We start from the raw sequence: 20,021 nt of genomic DNA, 5'->3' as shown, positions 1-20,021 counted from the left end.
GCATTGTTTTTGAGGATATCTTTTTCTGTTCATTTATTTTTGAAATAATTTGAATGTATTTTTTCTTGGCAACATACAGCTATTTCTTGCTTTTGTATCTGGTTTGATAATTTATCTTAATTTAAGTGTTTAGATCATTTATGTTTTTCAAAGATACGGTTTTTCTGAAAGTCAGAGGAGCAAAAACAGAGAAGGAGGGGGAGATAGGGATTGCTTCCATATGCTGGTTCATTCCCCAATAGGCTGCAGTGGCCAGTGCGAGGTCTTGACAAAGCTAGGAGCCATTAGCCTTATCTGGGTCTTCCACATGGGTGGCACCCAAACACTTGGTTGAACTTCCATTGCTTTTCCCAGACCATTAGCAGGGAGCTGGACTGAGAGTGGAACAGCTGGGGTCTGGCGCAATAGCCTAGTGGCTAAAAATCCTCGTCTTGCATGCTTGGGATCCCATATGTGTGCTGGTTCGTGTCCCAGCTGCTCCACTTCTGGTTCACTTTTCCCGGGCTACCTGAGGCCCGAGAAAGCAGTGGAGGACGACCAGGGCCTTGGGGCCCTGTGCCCGGATGAGAGGCCTGGAGGAAGCTCCAGCTGTTGTGTCCACTTGGGGGGTGAACTAGTGGACAGAGGATCTTTCTATCTCTCCTTATCTGTAGATCTGCTTTTCCAATCAAAATAAATAAGTCTATAGAAAGAAAAAGAGAAAGTGGAGCAGCTGGTACTTGAATTGGCAACCATATGAGATGTTGCTGTTGCAGGTGGGCCTTACCCACGACATCAGAACACTGGCCCCAAATCACTTAGTTTTAATGAGTATTGATGTGGCTTTATTCGAGTCTGTTGTTTTGTTTCTAATCATCCTGTTCTTTAGCCTCTTTCTCTCGTTGCATTCCTTTGCACTAATCAAATATTTCTTATCATTTCTTTTTATGTCCTTTGTTTTCTTACCAACCATAATCTTTTGTTTTCTTATTTTAGTGGTTACTTCAGGGTTTGGTGTATCATTTCCATCAATTTTTAATCTCCTCATGCTTGATCTTAGCCAAAAGGCCGAGAAGCTTTATCTCCTCAGACACGGTGTTCAGTTTGCGATACTAAATTACACCATTTCTTTCCTCCTGTTCTTTTTGCTATTTTTGCTGTATGGCAGGGACTACCTGAGACATTGTTGCTAACTCCCAGAATTTATATTAACAGGAAGCTGGAGTCAGGTATCTCGCTAGGGTACTGCAACATGAGATGTGTGTGTGTGTGTGTGTGTTTTATTATTTTGGAGGGGGAGTAAGATCATTGTTTCCACATTAATATTTTTTTTCTGTATCCAGAGTAAGGGGACAGATAAAGGGAAAGGCCCCACCCAGCCTCCCATTCATTTCAGGTCTCTGACGTGGGGCATGCTCTGAGGGTCCTGCTCATGTAGTTTTGATAGTTCAACAGTTCTGAATTGCTGCCAATCTCCCCATTCCAATCGTGATGGAATCTCTTCAGAATCCACTGGCTGACATAGTCTCTTCACGGTTGGGGTTCTAAGATCAGCAATTCAGTTGGAGGGATCCCCAAAGAAACTTTGTCTGAAGTGATCCCAGACCTGATTCTTGTATGTGCTTGCCAGTAGAGGGTCCGGCATAGTCTGTCGCGCTAGTCAGCTTATGCATATGCTGGTGCTTGCAATTGCTGGGTCAGTTTATTCCCAGCCCTGTCTTCCACGCGAACTGATGGGTGTTGTGGTCCAGCCCAGTCCTGCCCTCTTCATACTTGACCCTCATGCAAACCAGTGGGAGCTGTAGCCTAGTCAGGGAGACTCCCCATAACCCCCACCAGGCCTGCCCCCTGGTTCCCATGCTTGCCACTATGTACCACAGACTTGTTCAGTCTGTCCCACATCCCATTTAGCTCTCATACATGTCAATGGGCATTGAAGCCTAGTTCAACCCAACCAGCCCTACTATCCAGCCCACACACACATGCTGGCGGGTGCCATTATGTCTAGCCATGCTTGCCGCAGTCCTGGTTTTTATGCTCTCCAGTGGGAGTGGTAACCCAAGAGGGAGGCACCCACTATTTCCCTACTAGGCCACTCCTATTGCTGGATTATGCGCTCTCCCGGTGGTTCTGGAGTTTTAACTTGACAGATTTACCCCCCAATGCCATCCTCTGCCAGCTGATGCTGCAACAAAGCCCAACCAACCCTTACCCACTCTGATTTATGTTTACACTAGTCAGAACAGTCAGCCCAGCCTGGCTTTTCCCTGATCTAGCTCACATGAGACCCACAGGTGTTGTAGCCCTGCCTGATCTGGTCTGCCCCCATCCCAGCTCACACTCTCCAGTGGGAGTGGCTGTCCAACAGGGGAGCCCTCCACATTCCCCCTACCAACTTTGCCCCCTCCCTGCCTGGTTCTCAAGTGTGCTGGTTGGACGTCGCGCCACATATGGTACGGCCCACCTCACCTTGGCATTTGCCAGTGGGTGCTGCAGCCTGGCCCGGCCTGGCCCACCCCCAGTTTCAGCTGATGCTGGTGAGGGTTACAGCCTAGCCCAGCCCAGCAGGTATACAATCCCAGCTATAATGTGCACTGGTATGTGTTGCAACCATACTTGGCCCGACCCACACTCTGTTCTGGTGCTTGGATTTGCCAGTGGGTGATGTGAACTGGTTCAGCCCCTGACCTATGCCAAATATATGCCAGTGGGTATCTTCTGGCCTGGTCTGGGTTGCTCCCTATCGTGGTTCTTGCGCTCACCTGCAGGGACTGTGTCCCAACAAGGGGAGTTTCCCATGCTCCTCCATCAGAATCTCTCCCTATGGCAGATCTTGCGCATACCAGTGGGTCCATAGGCCAGCCCTACTTAGTCTACCTCCTGTGCTGGCAGGAACAGTAGACTTTCCTGACTGGCCTTCAACCCATTCTGGTTCTTACTGTTGGATGTTTCAGCCCAGCCAAGGCTTGTCCATACCCAGACACTGCTCACACATGGCTCAGTAGGGGCAGAGACCTAGCGTAGTCTGTCCTGTATCTACCCTGGTTCTCCAGAGCACCAGAGCGCTGGAGTCTACCCCGGCACAGTGTGCCCAGCCGCAACTCAAACTTGTGCCAAGGGATACTGCAGCCATATCCAAACTAGAACACAGCCCCCACTCTGGCCTCTGCACTCACCAGTGGGAACCCCAACCCAACAAGTGTGTACTCTCATAGCTCCCCAACTGGGCCTATTCCCAACCTTATATTACGCACGTGCCAGTGGCTGCTCAGATCCGGTTGGCTTAGTCCCTCACCTGTCTCAGCCTTTGCCTTTAATGCTGTGGCCTAGTATCCCTGGCTTATGCAGACCAGTCAGTGTAAGAGCCTAGCTCGGTGTGACCTATGCTCCAGCCTGATTTCTGTTCTTCCTTATGAGTTAAGGTTCACTTCGTCCTGCCTGGCCTGCCCCCTCCCAGTTGCAGCTCGGCCCAACCCACATCCTGTTTTAGGATGCACATTCGGGTGCTGCTGCCTTGACCTGCCCGGACTGTTGTTGGTTCCTTTACCTGTAAGTTATGGCTGGTTCCATGGTTACACCTAGCTCAGCCTGTCACCAGCCCAACTCATGAGCTAACCAGCGGGACTTGTATTTCCACAGGTTTGGGCCCACACATACCCCACAGAGTCTACTCCTGGACCTGGTTCTCTCATGTGCTGGTTAGTGTCTTGACCCTGCCAAGTGTATCCCATCCCCTGTTCCACCACTCAGTCAGGTACTGGTACCTAGCCCTGCCAGACAGGCCCCCAGCCACAGCTTTCTTGTGAACTGGTGTGTGGCAGTCAGTGATGCTCTACACTAACAGCCCATCTCAGGACTCCCATGTGGACTGGTAAATCAGTCTGGCCCAAATAGATCTTATGGACTCTCCCCTCCAAGTCACCAGGTCTCACTCCCTACGCTTGCCAGCAAGTCCTGTGACCCCATCGCTGGAAACCACACAGGGTTCATCCCTCACGTATCCTCACATTGACCTTATCCCCGGGTGTCCCTAGGCAGCAATTACATACCCTAAAAACCCTAGAGCTCGCCGCTGGGCCGTCAGCAGGCTGAGCCTGGCACCCAGTAGGCGCACTGGCCGCCAGAAGCCAAGGACTCTCTCACCTCATGGCGATAGTGCCCATGGGCCGAGTCCGACCTGGCATTGGGTCCGACCTGGCTCAGGTACTCTCCGCAAGCAGGCCGCCACCACTGTGGAGGGCTGCTGTCACCTGAACCACCAAGGTCGCGCTCCGTGTGTTTTATTATTATTATTATTAAGATTTATTGATTTATTTAAAGGTGAGGGAATGCAGAGAGAGAGAGAGAGAGATTTTTCATCTGCTGCCTCAGCACCTGGGGCTGGGTTCAGCCAAAGCCAGGGGCCTGGAGTTTCTTCCAGTTCTCCTACGATGAGGCAGGGGCTCAGGGATTTTGAGCCATTTTCTACTTTTTTCCCAGCACACAGTCAGACATGTGGAGCCGCTGGGAGCCATATGGGATGCATGTGTTACAGGTTGAGACTTACCCTGCTGTACCACAGCACCAGTCCCCATATGAGTTAACTTCTGGGGAAGCATCCAAAGAGCATCGTGGCTTTAGGCATATAGCTTCATACAAAAGGAAACCAATCACATTATGCAGTGTCATCTCATTGTAGTTTGAAAGAGTCCATTTATATATGTGCTCCTAAGATTTTTTTTATGTAACTTTATTGTGACTTGTCAGTAGTGTTTGAATCATACAAAATATGTTCATATATAAAAAAATTCTTTTCCTGTGTGACTGACAGCTAAAATGGACTGCTTTAGTTCTGAAACAGCCTTACTGATTTTTGGCCACTAGGTGGTAATATTGGCTGTCTCTTAAAGGGTGGACTTGACTTTTTCCATTTGTTTATTGAAGCTTTAAAAAAAGAAAGATTTATTCAATTTTTATTTGATCAGCAGAGCTACAGAGGGAAGGAGAGACACAGCGAGATAAAGATCTTCCACCCTTTGTTTACTCTCCAAGTGGCTGGTTCGAAGCCAAGAGTTTCTGAGTCCAGCCTGCGGGTCCAGGGCCCCAAAGACTAAGCCATATTCTGCTGCTTTTCTAGGCTGTAAGCAGGGAGCTGGAATGGAAGTGGAGCAGCCACTATGACAGAAACCAGTGTCTATAGGGGGTGCCGGTGCCATAGGCAAAGGCTTAGCAACTATACACCAAGGTGCTAACCCATTATTAAAGCTTTTATAGATACTTAGCAATTAAAAAATAACAGAAGAACGCAGAAAAAAAAATCTAAAAGTTTAAGTGCTGAAAATGACTTGATTTTTAGAGTATTGAGTAAGGTAGTTATAAAGATAGGCACTTTGAATTCTGTAAATTCACTCTTGGGCCATGCTGGGGAAGGATTTTGGCCTAATCATGGAGATGGAGTTCTTAGAGTTCCAGTTCAGCCCCCAATTCTAGCTTCCTGCTAGTAGAGACCCTGCAAGGCAGCCGTGGTGATTCAAGTAATTGGATTCCTGCTACTCACATGGGAGACCTCGGTTGACTTCCTGGCTCCTGATTTCGCACATTGTACCCATTGCGGAAGATTTTGGGGTGAACCAAGGATAGGATAGTGGCTTTTCCCTCATCCTTCACTTTTGTTTCTCTGCCTCTCAAATTGTAATTTCAGAAGTTCACTTTTTATTATGAAATCTGGGAAAGTATATTCATGACGCCTCATTCTCTGTTAACTACCTGTATGTACAACACGTAGAATTGAGTTTAAAGAAGACTCTAGAATGCTGTAAAACATGTTAAATGAAAGTTACGTGTTATCTGATATTTGATATCTGTTTGCTATTTAGGGTTCATAAAAGATGTTATGATTTAAAATGCAAAATTTTGATTAGTTTCATTATTACCCAAAAATGTAGAAATGGGGGAAGGGATAAAAATTAAACAATACTTTAAGTTAGCATTTTCCTGGGTCTAGAGTAATTTTTTGGCTTGAACATCAAAAATATTTTGTGTCTAAGTTGGTTTGTCCCTAACATGGACATATTTTACTGTGTTCTAAAATTGTAACTGTCTAGAATCCTTAAGGAATGAGTCATGTAGAATAACTGAAATTTAAAATAACTGAGACTTTTTGTCTTTAGGCACCATTTTCAAACATCCCAGTAAAATTGTTTCTAGACTGGAATACATGATTCTTGCATCTTCAGTTAAGAGATCAGTTTGCCCTTTTTGGAAGAGCAGAAGCTCTCAGTGTGAGCTTCAGGGGCCGGCCCTGAGGGGCCCGAGTCTGTTAACTGGCCTGAGGTGGGGGATGCTTTCCTACTGGGTTCAGCGGTCCCAGGGTGCCTGACCCCTTGGACTCCTATCAGTATTTTCTTACTGGCTTTTCTTTTTATATCCTCCATGGCTAGCAATTCATCTCACATTTCTTTTTTGTCGATTCTAAATAAATAATGACAGTTATTTTATATGAAAGAAAAATATCTCTTGGGCTTAGTGTGATGGCTTAATGGCTAAATCCTCATATTGCAAGTGCTGAGATCCCATATGGGTGCCAGTTTGTGTCCCAGCTGCTCCACTTCCCATCCAGCTTCCTGCCTGTGGCCTGATAAAGCAGTTGAGGGTGTCCCAAAACCTTGGGTCCCTACATCCATGTAAGAAACCCAGAAGAGGCTCCTGACTCCTAGCTTCAGATCAGCTCACCTGTTGTCTTTGTGGCCATTTGGAGAATGAACCAGCAAATGGAAGATCTTTTGTCTCTCCTCTCGATAAATCTGATCTGCCTTTCCAGTAAAAATAAATAAGTCTTTAATTTTTTTTATTTTATTAGTAATGTGTGGGGCTTTATTATGTGGATTTTGTAGTTTTGGGATACTCAGAGTGTTATGAAGTACTTGATTCTAGAATGTGTATCAGCATACTTAGGTATTGGGAGGTAAAAGGTGGAATCTGAGCAATGAGGGGTATGGGACCTGGCCCTGCTAGACCATCTGAGGCAGATACTACCAGTGTCACTATAGGCCTCCTTGTCATGTCCCCTTGTACCTTTCTGTTGCCTTACCCCCTTTCTTCTTGTTAGACTTTGTTTGCACTGCTTGCTTCTTCTTTGCGCTGTCTCCTTCATAGTTTTGGTAATGTATGGACTTTGGTAAACCTTGACAGCAACATTAAAGCTTAAAAAGCTGATGATCCTTGCTGACAGGTTTAGAGTTAGTTAAGAGTAAAAATCCCACTCCTGGTGTGATTAAAAAATTCCTGTACATTATTTTTGTAAGAGATACCGTGCTTTTTTCTTGCAGAATTTTTTTGTAGCTTTGTCAGTTATATTGAGCTGTTGCATTTTCCCTCCCTCCCCATTCCTCTTCCATTCCCCTGTTCCCTTTGATTTTTCACTTCCTTTGTTTACTGCATTCACACTCATAGTTGCCTACATTCATGTGGAATAAATGATTCATGTCCATAATTCTTGGCTCGTAGGAGATAAAAATTTTATGTGGTACTGCTATTGATTGTGTTTCATTAGTTCTCTGTAATGTGCTCTATGCAGCACCTCCAGGCACGTTGCTGTCAAATTAGATACATATTTGTGTACTTTCTGAGATTCTTAATTTATAGCTGGAATACCTCATCAGTCTATGTCATAATGCAGGCTATTGACTGAATAGTGCATTGTAGCCAGAGGTCTTACATTCTTGAAGGGTTATATTTGTGAGGTCTAAGATATTGCACCAAGATGTTTTCCATTCTATCAGTGATAATCAGGATTTGGCAGACATGTGTATGAATTTATCATACTGATTTTAAGGCCAAAGTTTTGCGCTGAACAGTTACTTCTCTGCCTTTGTACTGTAAGTAAATTCACTTTTAGCTCTCTTTTCCCATCCTGAAACCCCTACTCTGAACATGACCTTTTGTCTACATTGTAGGTCAGAATGAAAGAAGTGTAACCTTAAAGTTGATGAGTTGTTTCAATCCTACAAGCGCTTTTGTGGTTCACTAATGGAAAGGTCGCAGACTTCTGATGGGAAGGGCTGTGTGTGACTGGGTTTGCTTTGCCCAGATAGTTCTTCAGGCAAAGGAGGTGCACTGCCTGCACCCAGGCTACCATTAATTTCATGACACAGATATTTAAAGATAGTTTTGCCCCTTTTGCTTTTTATTTCTTCAGTCACTATTTGTTAGCCATAATTTTTCTCTTTTTTTAGTGGTTCATTACAACTGAGATTTCTTTCCACAATAACTAAACTTCATATTGATCATTTTGTAGTCCCTCAGCAACGTGAGCAGCATCATGATGCATTAGCATGAGTGAATGCAGTGTGGCGGGGTCGGGGGAGAGAGAGAGAGAGAATCGTTACTGGTACACTAGGGAAATGAGGAGGAAATAGTAGAGCCAGAGTCTAGGGACTGTTTCCCCATCTTGGCTCAGTCACTACTCAGTTGTATAGCTCTGGCAAGTCATTCAATCTCTGTGGTCCTCAGTTTCCCATATCTTTGAAAAGAAAACTTTGAATTTGGTAATGTCTCTATTCCTAATTTAAAAGCATTTTTACTGCTATGCATAGTAAAACATTGATGTGTCAATAATCCTCGAGTAGTGTTTGAGGGATTCGGGACAAATTTGGTGTTGTGGTATTAGTGCTGTTTCAATGGTTTGACATGGTGCAGGTTCTTCAAATTGTTTTTTATGCCAATATACTGAAAAGTGTTTTTTTTTTTCTTCCAGGACAATGGCTTTGTGCATATTCACACTCCAATAATCACATCCAATGACTGCGAGGGGGCTGGAGAACTTTTTCAAGTTGAAGTAAGTTTTGCTACCCATATGGCAAGATACATGTATCTTGCTGTTTGATATTTTTCTCCTGAGGGCTTGCTTTTAAACTCGATAAGTTATGCAGACAGAGGATTCTGAGTAACACGCTGAAATTGTTAACATCAGTCCTTTAAAAAAGTGATCGAGAATTCAAGCTTCTCTGATTTCCTCTCCTGCCTGCCATATGTACTTGCACTGTGATTGAACAGAGTGAACTTGTATTGCTCCATTTGCTTTTGTTAAATCACTATGAATCTAGAGAAGTTTGGAAAAATTCATAAGAATTTTAAGATAAATTTTCTTGTGCAGATTCAACCCCTTGCTAATGTAAGATTTTGTGTGTATGTGTTTTGTTTTGAGAATTTATTTACTTGAAAGGCTAAGGTTAGCCCAACAACTGCTGCCCCCACCGCCCCCATGCCCTACAGACATCCTCAGTGGTAAGGTAGGCTGGACCCGATGTGGAAACCAGGTGCAGGGAACTCAATCTGTTACCTCCTCCATGAGCAGAGTCATCAGTGCTACCTTCCAGAGTTTATATAAGCAGGAAGCTATAGATGAGTACGAAACTAAGGTGCTCAAATGTGGGATTTGGGCATCTAAACTGACAACAGCTAGACTAGATGCCTAACCCAAGTTTGTATGACCAGATGTGCACACATACACACACACATGTGTCTGGAGTTGTAATATATGTACACATATACACATTAATATTTATGTATTTGAAAGAGTTTTGGATAGGGAGGGAGGGAAATAAGGATTGGGTGGGGGAATCTTACATACATTGATTCACTCCCCAAGTGATTGCAATACCAAGGTCTGGGGCACACTGAAGTTGGGAGCCAAGAGCTTCATCTGGGTCTCCAGTGAGGATACAGGGGTCTAAGTACTTGGGTCATCTTTTGCTATTTTCTCAGGCACAATAACAGGAAGCTGGATTGCAAGTGGAGCAGCTGGGTCTTGAACAAACATCCAGATGAGATGCAAGTATTGCAGGTGGCAGCTTTGAAAATGCACAGTGCTGGCCCCCAGCAGTCATTTTCTGAGCTCATTCAGGTGTGAGGGCAGCAATAAGCGCACATCTTGAAAAAATACAGTAAGAAGATACATATTCAAATACTGTAGCTGAGAAATAAATGCATGCACTATCATTTTGGTTTTCTTTCCTTTTTTTTTTTTCCATTTCCTGCTTTGTGACAGATTTCGGATATTGTTGAAGTTTGGGGTTTGCTGAGTACATGTAAAGGAAGCTGTGTTCCAGGCATTCATTTGTTACCCAGCAGACATTTGGTACCATTTGTGTTCAAGATGCTCCACTAAATGTTGAGAGGGTTAAAAGGTGTAGCTGAGACTCTGCCCTTTAAAGCTGGTCAGTTGCCAGGAGCTGATAAAGGAAGGAGCCTGCCTTTTATTCACTGTTGATCCTTTGTATCCTACAATATTGTTTGTCCTTATAGTTGGTCATCTTTGCCTCAAATCATTAGCACGATTCTGCGCATTATGTTTTGTCTTCACAGTAGTGGCGTAACTGCAGATGGTCTTTGGCTTCCAGTGGTTTACTGTAATTTTTGAATTTCAAAATGGTACAAACATGACACTCATTCTGTAGAGAGCAATTTTGAATTTTTATCTTTTCCTGGGCCAGTGATTTGTGGCACAATACCCCCAAGGTGCTGATGGTGAAAAGAATCAGGATTGAAATAAGAAATACATTTTTATTAAACTCTAGTGTGAACAGATTACAAGATTCATGTGGGGGGAGGTTGTAGAAATTAAAGCTGGATAACTTTAGGAAGAAAGGAAGAGATAGAACATGTTTTTGAAAAAAGCAGCTTTACTGAGACTTTTGTATACTGTCAGATTCACCCACTTAAAGCATATACTGTTGGATGGTTTTCACTGTATCGTGCAGCCAGTCACCACAGTGTGATTGGTAGATATTTTCATCACTCCAGAAATAAATCCTGTTCCCATTAGCAGTCCTTAATTATTCCTACTTCCAGCTCTAACTAACCACTAATCTGCCTGCTATATGTTTGTCGTTTGAAACATTTCTTGTAAATGGAGTCATGCAACTATGGTCTTTTGTGACAGGCTTTTTAACTTAGCATAATGTTTTTGAGGTTTATCCATGTTGTAGCATTTATCAATAATTTATTCCCTTTTATATCCAATTAGTGTTTTTGTGGATATACCACATTTTGTTTATTTATCAGTTGTTGGACACCTGTGCTATTTCTACTTTTTGATTATTTTTGAATAATGCTGTAGACATTTGTGAGGTTTTATGTGGATAAACATGATTTCATTTGTCTTGGAAGGAATTTCTGGGTCATATGGTAACTGTGTTCAACATTTTGAAAAGTTATCTGACTGAAGGTGTTTCAAAAAGATCCTAAAATAAATTTACCTGAGGGTGAAGATAGGTTCCAGGAACTCAATACAAATGTCACATAGGTGGCAGGAACCCAGTTACGTATCCCCTCGTTGTTGCCTATCAGAACCTGTGTTACCAGGAAGCTGGAGTCCGGAGCCCGAGACAGGTCACTGAATCCAGGCACTCTGATTCTCTGGCCACAAGCATCCTAACCAGTATCTGACCTTGTAATTCTGTTTACCCAGGAACCTCTTGATGTGTGTCCCCTTGTATTTTCCAAAGTGATCACAGCGTTGTGCAATGGGCATTTACTAAGGTTCCCACTCACAGCATCCTAATGTACACTTGTAATTCTTTTTTTTTTTTAAAGATTTATTTATTTTATTACAAAGTTAGATATACAGACAGGAAAGACAGAGAGGAAGATCTTCCGTCCGATGTTTCACTCCCCAAGTGAGCCGCAACGGCCGGTGCACGCCGATCCGATGCCGGGAACCAGGAACCTCTTCCGGGTCTCCCACGCGGGTACAGTGTCCCAAAGCATTGGGCTGTCCTCGACTGCTTTCCCAGGCCACAAGCAGGGAGCTGGATGGGAAGTGGAGCTGCCGGGATTAGAGCTGGCGCCCATATGGGATCCCGGGGCTTTCAAGGCGAGGACTTCAGCCACTAGGCCATGCCGCCGGGCCCCACTTGTAATTCTTGATTTCAGTTGTCCGGATGGCTTGATTTCTGTCTTCCTGATGGTTAAAGATACCGAGCAGCTTTTCATGGATATATTGGCCATGATATATCTTCCTTAGAAAAATGTCTATATTCATCCTTGGCCTGCTCGTTGGCTGTGTGGTTTTACCTTTTTGTTATTGCTGAGTGGAAGCTCTTTTGTATATCCTGCCTGTACCATCCCCAGCAACGTGAAGCTTCTGGTGTTGCCGCTGAAAGGCATTGTCTGGTGTGTGTTGATAGTCTCCCAGGAATGAACTATTGGCAGAACCTTCTTTGGTTCCTTCATCCTCTGACCAAACCCGTCATTGAGCACCACTATTCAAAGGCTGATTGCTCTGTTTCTTTAAAAAATATATATATATATATATTTTTTTTTTTTTCTTTGAAAGGCAGAGTGACAGTGAGAGGCATCAGCAGGGGTCTTCCATCTGTTGACTCACTCCCGCAAATGGCTGTGATAGTCAGCAGTGGGCCAGACCAAAACCAGGAACCAGGAATTCCATCCAGGGATCCGAGTATCTGGGGCCATTTTCTGCTTTCCTAGGCACAGTAACAGGATGCTGTATCAGAGGAAAGCAGCTGGAACTTGAATCAGTGTGTTAATGCCAGTTCCAGCATTGCAGACAGTGGTTTACCTCAGTGCACCCCAGCATTAATGCTGCGCTGTTTTCAGCAAAGTTGTGGGCAGGAATCCTGTACAAACAGATGCAATCAATGTCGGGCCTCCTTTTGAGGATAGTTCCAAGGTCAGTGTTTGAGATTTATTCTGATTCCAGAATGGATCTTCACAGTTTTCTTTCCAAAAAACTAGTGGCTCTGTGGTTTGGTTTGGACTTTATCTCTGATAACTTCAGCTCAAGTTGGCTTCACCAGAACCAGCCTGTTTTGTAGAGCACCTTTGGGTGTCTTTTCGTGCTGTGTTGCATATGAAGGCGCTTCCCCTAGGGAGTTGGGGTCTCTTGCTTTAGGGCCTGTTTTTCCATCCAGGCAAAAATTTCAAGAGCCAGGGCTAAAGTGCTGGAGACAGAGATAGTGGATGGTACTGTGCAGGTGACGTGACTTAGGAGCTGAGTGCTCAGTGGATGTGGAGGCATCTCCAGTTGTCACTCTCCTGGCATGGAATCCATACTCTGTGAGCCGGGGTGCAGGAAAGGGGGTGGCAAATAGAGAGACCCCTGTGTGTGTGGCTGTGCCAGGGTGGCATGGTGTGTTTAAGCTGTGAAGGAGGAGAGAGTAGACCTGGTTAACACTACAGTTCAGTGGCTTTTCTGGAATAAGAGTTTCTTTGTTATACAGGACTCTTTCCAGATACATCTGTGGTGGGGAACCTTTTTTCTGCCTGGGGCGTTTTGAAAGTTTATAACATCATTTGTGGGCCACACAGAATCATCAACGTTAGCCTGCTATAGAGTTAATGCCTTTCGAGTCCTGTCTGTGTTTGCCATAAGCAGGGCCAGAGCAAATGATTTGGCGGCCTTATTCTGCCTGTGGGCCAGATGTTTCCAACCCTGGCTTTAAATGGTTGGTGAGAGGGAGGTTGTTTTGGTTTGTTTATAGCTTTGGCCAGTTTCACTGAGAACTGAGTCTGAGAAGTTCTCCCCATTGTCATGCCAGAAAGTGGGGGAAAGGCAGATTACATGTTGATTCCTCTTCACCCCAGTGATCTGCAGTTTCCCCATTGGAAAGTGTGAATAGTACTATGCTTACAGGTTATAGGATTGAGTGAGTGACATGTATGAAAACCTAGAAATGTTGATTGAGAATCAGGAAAGCTTAGTCTGCAGGAGCAGACTGATGTAAGCGCTAGCATTTCTCTTTTCTAAACTGTTATGCCTTCCAGAAAAATAGTAACAAGAAGTAGCTGGACCTCAGGAATTTGGGTGCTGTAAATTTTGATAGCGAAGTTATTTATGACATAGATCATTTTGGGTTGTGCATTGATGTTTTAATTCTTAAATACTCTCACCTATTTCTTTTTAAACTTTTTCGATGAAATATGGGCTAACCCAGGTCAAACCTCTTCTGAAAATTAGAATTTTTCAGCTAATGTTGATATGAATGTGTCTCTTCTTTAACTTGCTGTTATACTTGTGTTCAGTTGCTACAAAGCTACTTGAACATTTAGTTATTCTTTAATGGTTTGCTGCAAATAAGTTTGTTTCCCCACCTGTAATGTGTAAGGTTCCATCTGGGGAAGAGCTGTCTACTCCATGTTTTCTGAAACTTTGAAGCCCTTCCTGGTGTTTTCCAGAAACTTTTTTAGCTGTGTGGTACTTTTACCGTTAAGACTAGTCACTTTCTTTGTTGTTTAGGATGTCTATTTCTGTTATTTAGGAATTACATTTTCTGCATGAAAACTGTCTGACCCTTCCATGTATCTAGGGAGATAATCTGTCAGTACTGTTTGCCTTTGTGTGGGGTTCATACTCTTGTGTGGTCTTTGAAATTTTTAGAAAAATGTGCTTATTTGTTTGAGATGCAGGGAGACATAGGTAGTGAGTTTCCTTCCACTGGTTCAGCAGCAGCCAGGGCTGTGCCAGACCAGAGCTGGAACCTGGGACTTCAGTCTGAGCCTCACACGTGGATGGCAGGGACTCAGCTACTCACAGGTGTACATCAGCAGAAAGTTGGAATCAGAGACTCGAAACCAGGCATTGCAGTTAGAGATGCAGTTGTCTTGCCAAGCTGTGTCCTAACTACTACTACAGCATACTACAGCAAACACCCATTCCTGTTCTTTGAGTTTTGCATCCTATGCATGTGTTGCTAAAAAACCAAAAACATATACATATGTGTGTATATATAGATATATATCTACATACATACATAGATATCTATATAATGAGTATGTAATTTAAATGGTAGAATGAGAACATAAAATTATTTCTCTTTTACTCCTATTCCCAGCTACTGCTTCACTTCTTACCCCTTCATCCTGAGGTGTTCTGTCCTTACGTGAGGACATGCGATCTATCTATGCATTTATTATTTTTTAAGATTTATTCATTTTTATTGGAAAGACGGATTTACAGAGTGAAGGGAGAGGCAAAGATCTTCATTCTCTCGTTCACTCCCCAAGTAGCCACAGTGACTGGAACTGAACTGATCCAAAGCCAGGATCTTGGAGCTCCTTCAGGTCTCCCATGTGGGTGCGGGTCCCAAGCCTTTGGGTAGACGTCCATTGCTCTCCCAGTCCATAAGCAAGGAGTTGGGTAGGAAGTGGAGAAGCCTGGAAATGAACTGATATTTGATCCTGACATTTACAGGAGGAGGATTAGTTAATTGAGCTATATCACTCAGAGCCCCTCTTTGCATTTATTTTTAAAACAAAGGCTAGCTTACTCTTCACCAAGGTTCTACCCCTGCTGTTTTCCTTGTTCAGTACCTCTTGTTTCTTAGAAGACTCTTCCCTATGGTTTTTTTTTTAAAGTAGTTGCAATTTTCTTGTATTAGTGGGAGCATTTTAATGTAAACCTATTCTTTTATAGAATTTAACCGTTGGACCCGACATGGTGGCCTAGCCACTAAAGTCCTTGCCTTGAACATGCCGGGATCCCGTATTGGTACCAGTTCTAATGCCAGCAGCCCTGCTTCCCATCTAACTCCCTGCTTGTGGCCTAGGAAAGCAGTCAAGGACGGCCCAATGCCTTGGGATTCTGCACCCTCAGGGGAGACCTTGAGGAAGTTCCTCAAGGTCTTGGGATTGGGATTGGCGCAGCTCTGGCCATTGTGGTCACTTGGGGAGTGAATCATTGGATTGGTGATCTTCCTCTTTGTGTCTCCTCCTCTCTGTATATCTGACTTTGCAATAAAAATAAATGAATCTTAAAAAAAATTTTTTTGACTGTTTCTAATCTTTTAAAGCTATTGTGACTAATTCTACATTAAATATTGTTGCATAGTAATCACTTTGCATGTGAGTTAATGCCGTTATTGAATTATAAAAGTTGTATGAAAAAGGCATATTTTGATTATAGAACTTTCCTAAAAGGAGGTTATACTGGCTTTTGTTTCTGCCAACAGTTAGTTAACTGTCAGAACATATTGCCAGTTTTTTTCCCCAATTTTTAATTTGATGGTTTTTTTTTTTTTTTTTTTTTTTTTTTGCAAACAGAAGAGTTTATTTGTGAAGGGACCAGGTGAGCAGGGAAGGGAGAGGAAGGGGAAAGCACCTCCGAAGAGCCGGGAGGTGGGGTGCCTCTCGAAAGAGGAGGGAGAGAGAGACACCAATTTGATGTATTTTTAAACTAAAAATTGTTGCGGGGTGCAAGCGAGATCACACCAGACATGTCTAAGGTTTATTAAGGAGTCTTTATTGGGCCCGGCACTGTGGCCTAGTGGCTAAAGTCCTCGCCTTGAATGCTCCAGGATCCCATATGGGCGCCGGTTCTATTCCCAGCAGCTCCACTTCCCATCCAGCTCCCTGCTTGTGGCCTGGGAAAGCAGTGGAGAATGGCCCAATGCTTTGGGACCCTGCACCCGTGTGGGAGACCTGGAGGAAGTTCCTGGCTCCTGGCTCCTGGCTCCAGATCGGCATAGCACTGGCCATTGTGGTCACATGGGGAGTGAATCATCGGACGGAAAATCTTCCTCTCTGTTTCTCCTCCTCTCTGTATATCTGACTTTGTAATGAAAAATAAATAAAAAAATCTTTTAAAAAAAAATAAGGAGTCTTTATTAGCCAAGCGTGGTGATAATATAGTAGAAATAGCAAATCACAAGTCCACATGGCAATCCAACCAATCATAATCCAACCAAACATAATCCAAAGAGGAACAAATGGTCATTATCCTTAAGTCCATCCATTAAGCTGAAAACCTATGTCCCAGCTTCCCCAACAACATAAATTATCCTAAGAGACATACAGTGAATAACCTGGACACACTTAAAAGCTGCAGACATTCACCTTTCCCTGGCTTCTCTGCCCACATCCCACTACTGCTAGGCCTCACCTTTCCTGGAACTCCTGATGGTACACAAACAAGAAACAACATTACTATATCCATTGTCCCATCTAAGCAGTACACAGGGACCATGCTCGGGATTACCTGTCCTGGGTCAGCCAAGAGTTGAGGTGCCAAGTAACAGAAGCACCTGGCCAGAAAGAGAGTGCTTGTTGGGATGGCCAGAAACAGGAACTGGGCTTGTAGCTAAAAACACCTAGACTAATCTTACTTATCTGCATCCAATATTCTGGCTAAATTAGGACATGGGGGAGTGGTTGAGGATGGAATTCCATTGCTGTTAGGACCCACCTTCAGGACAGAGGGTAGGGGATACAACCAGATTTTATTTGCCCATTGTCAATGGGTGCTGGCTATCACTGGCTAAACCCCATAACGAAATAACTGAAGGGAACAAAAGAAAATTTCACACTAGAATACTAGAAGCAAGTCTGTTTCCAAGGGCATGGACAGGAGAACTGCCCTTCAGGATTGTTGTGCTTCCCTTGCCCTGTGATTTAATACCAAAGAATTCCCTGAAGACTGTGGGTAAGCTGCTGCTGTTTCCACCCAAAGGCTCAGCTGCCTTGTATGTCCTGAGGTACCCACTAAGGGAAGTGCATGCTTAATGCTCGCAATCCATTTGCCACACAACTGAGCTAGAACTACACTATTGGATTTATTCTGTAAATACTTGTCAAGCTTTTTCCTTTGTTGTGAAAAGTATGGCACTAGTGTTCCTTAACTTACAAAATTATTTTTTTTTTTATATAAAGCAAATGGTAAGTTTATTCTAAGGATGAGAAATACAGACATACATTGGCCATGTTTAGGCAGAGTGGGCCAGAAAGCAAAATGGTGAGGGAGAGAGATTGCTACCTTTTGTCCTCAGACTAAGTCCATGGCAAGCAAGAGAGCAGGCAAGTACGAAACCCATGATCAAGAGACAATTATTTCTGTTTTGCCTTTCAGCTGCATGAATTTAGAATTTTTTAAAAGGAAAAAACAAATTGTACTATAATAAATGTCATCAGAATTATTTGAATTTGAAAGCTATATTAAAAGCAAATTATAGGCATTATGAGAATATATTTTACGAAACATTACAAATGTAAAAATATTGCAAAATCTGAATCCACTTGTTCTGGGATTCATTATTTTATACTATTTTTAAGTAGCTTCTGATGCCAGAAATTTTTTTTTTTACTCTTAGTCAAAAGGCCAAGAAACTATCAAAATTCTTAAAAAAAAAAAAAAAGACTTATTTATTGGAGCTGGTTGAAATGCTGCTAGTTAAGCTCCTGTTTAACCAAAGCTTAACCAAGGACAGGCACTGGCTGTTCCACTTCCAATCCAGGTTCTTGCTGATGTGCCTGGAAAAAGCAGTCCAAGATAGTTCAAGTGCTTGAGCCTGTGCTAAGCATGTGGGAGATCAGACTGGACTTCAGGCTCCTGACTTTAATCTGGCCCAGCCCCAGTCAGTGCGGTTGTTTGGGGAGTGAAACAGCCAATGGAAAATCTACACACCATACCACACCACCCAACCCCCCCGAATTCCCTCTCTGTCTTTCAGAGAAATTAAGTAAGTCTTTCTGAGAGAGACAGGTAAGACTTCCTTCACTTTCCAAATGGCTGTTGGTGGCTAAGGCTGGGCCACGACAAAGCCAGGAGCCAGGTACTCAGGTCTCCCATGTGGGTGGCAGGAGATGCTTAAATATTTGGGTCACAGTCTGCTACTTCTGCAGGAGTATTATCAGGGATCTGTATTGGAAGCAGAGCTGCCAGAATTTGAACCAACATTGGTTCAAATCAGTAGAATGTCAGTATTACCAGTGGTAGCTTAACACATTGAGCCAGCCCCTTACATTCCATTATATATTATATGATGTTTGCAACAATTTTTTGAACTAGGAAATAGTTGGCTTTGAGGAGAGCAAAAAAGCCTGTCTTTCCTGTACACTTTTGTGTAATACTTCACATACATGTGGATGCTCCGTGAGTACCTGTAGACCATGATAAACAGGAAAAGGGATTAAGCATTCAGCATAGCAATAGAGATCACTTTGGATGTACATGTCCTACATCAGAGTGCAAAGTTTGAATCCAGCTGTGTTCCTAATTTTAGCTTTCTGATAATGCATACCCTGAGAGCCAGGAAGTACCTGAGTAGTAGCTGAGTACCGCTACCCACACAGGAGACCCTGAATGGATTCCGTGCTTAACTCTGGTCTAGCCCTGGTTGTTCTAAGCATGTCTTTCTCTCTGCCTTCCAAATAGAAAATATATGAAAACCGAAGTTTTTAAAAAGACTTGTTTATTTAAAAGAAATAGTGACGGAGATAAAGGGAGAGACAGAAAAAGATCTTCCATGTGCTGGTTCCCTCCCCAAATGGCTGCTAGGGCTAGGGCTGGGCCTGACTGAAGCCAGAAGCCTGGGACTTTGATTTAGGTCTCCACTTGGGTGGCAGAGGCCCAGTTAACTTGGATCCTCTTCCGCTGCGTTCCAAGGTGCATTAGCAAGGAGCTAGATCAGAAGCAGAGCAGCTGGGACTCCAGTAAAGAGTGCTGGCATCTCCGGTAGTTTAATCCTCTGCCACAATGCTATCCACCTCACTTTTATTTATTGATTTTTTAATGATAAAGAGGAATGAATAGGCCTAGTGGTTAGGGTACCGGTTGAGATGCCCACAGTTCACATCAGAGTGCACACGTTTGATACCCAGCTCCAGTCTTCATTTGCCTTCCTGTTATTTTAGACCCTGCAATGGCTCAAGTAATTGGATTCCTAACACCCAGATGAGAGATCAGGACCGAGTTTCTGCTTTTGTCTCAGCAGGGGACTGTTAGACAAAATGGGGAGTGAACCAACAAATAAAATGAGTTTCTTTCCCTCTCTTTCCGCCTCTCAAAAATATCTGTTGGTTGCATTATCTTTGTTTTTGGGTGAGGGGACTGATATGGCAACAGTTGGTGGGAAGCCACAGTAAGGAACAGAGCTACATTAAATTATTTTTGGCTGTTAGGCACAGTAAATGCTGCTTGTACCTAGCACACTACTTGTGCAGTTGACCTTTAAGAAAAGATAACACAGCAGAGATTCTTAAATTGAGGAAACTTTATTGGCAGGCAGCTCCTGAAGAATGAGCACCTCATTGAAGTAAAATATCCTTGT

At 43.5% G+C, this 20,021-nt stretch overlaps 1 protein-coding gene across 1 annotated transcript in view; it reads left to right on the top strand.

Annotated features, from left to right (window-relative positions):
• The window catches only part of NARS2 (asparaginyl-tRNA synthetase 2, mitochondrial), a 129,983-nt gene that overhangs the window by 13,223 nt on the left and 96,739 nt on the right, over positions 1–20,021 (top strand). The window contains exon 5 of the mRNA XM_058663658.1: positions 8,714–8,794. Coding sequence (XP_058519641.1) covers positions 8,714–8,794 — 81 coding nt within the window. The remainder of the gene's footprint in view (positions 1–8,713; positions 8,795–20,021) is intronic.

Source organism: Ochotona princeps, chromosome 4 (assembly GCF_030435755.1).
Source record: "Ochotona princeps isolate mOchPri1 chromosome 4, mOchPri1.hap1, whole genome shotgun sequence".
Lineage (NCBI taxonomy): Eukaryota > Metazoa > Chordata > Mammalia > Lagomorpha > Ochotonidae > Ochotona > Ochotona princeps.
This window is presented reverse-complemented; position numbering and strand designations above follow the sequence as displayed.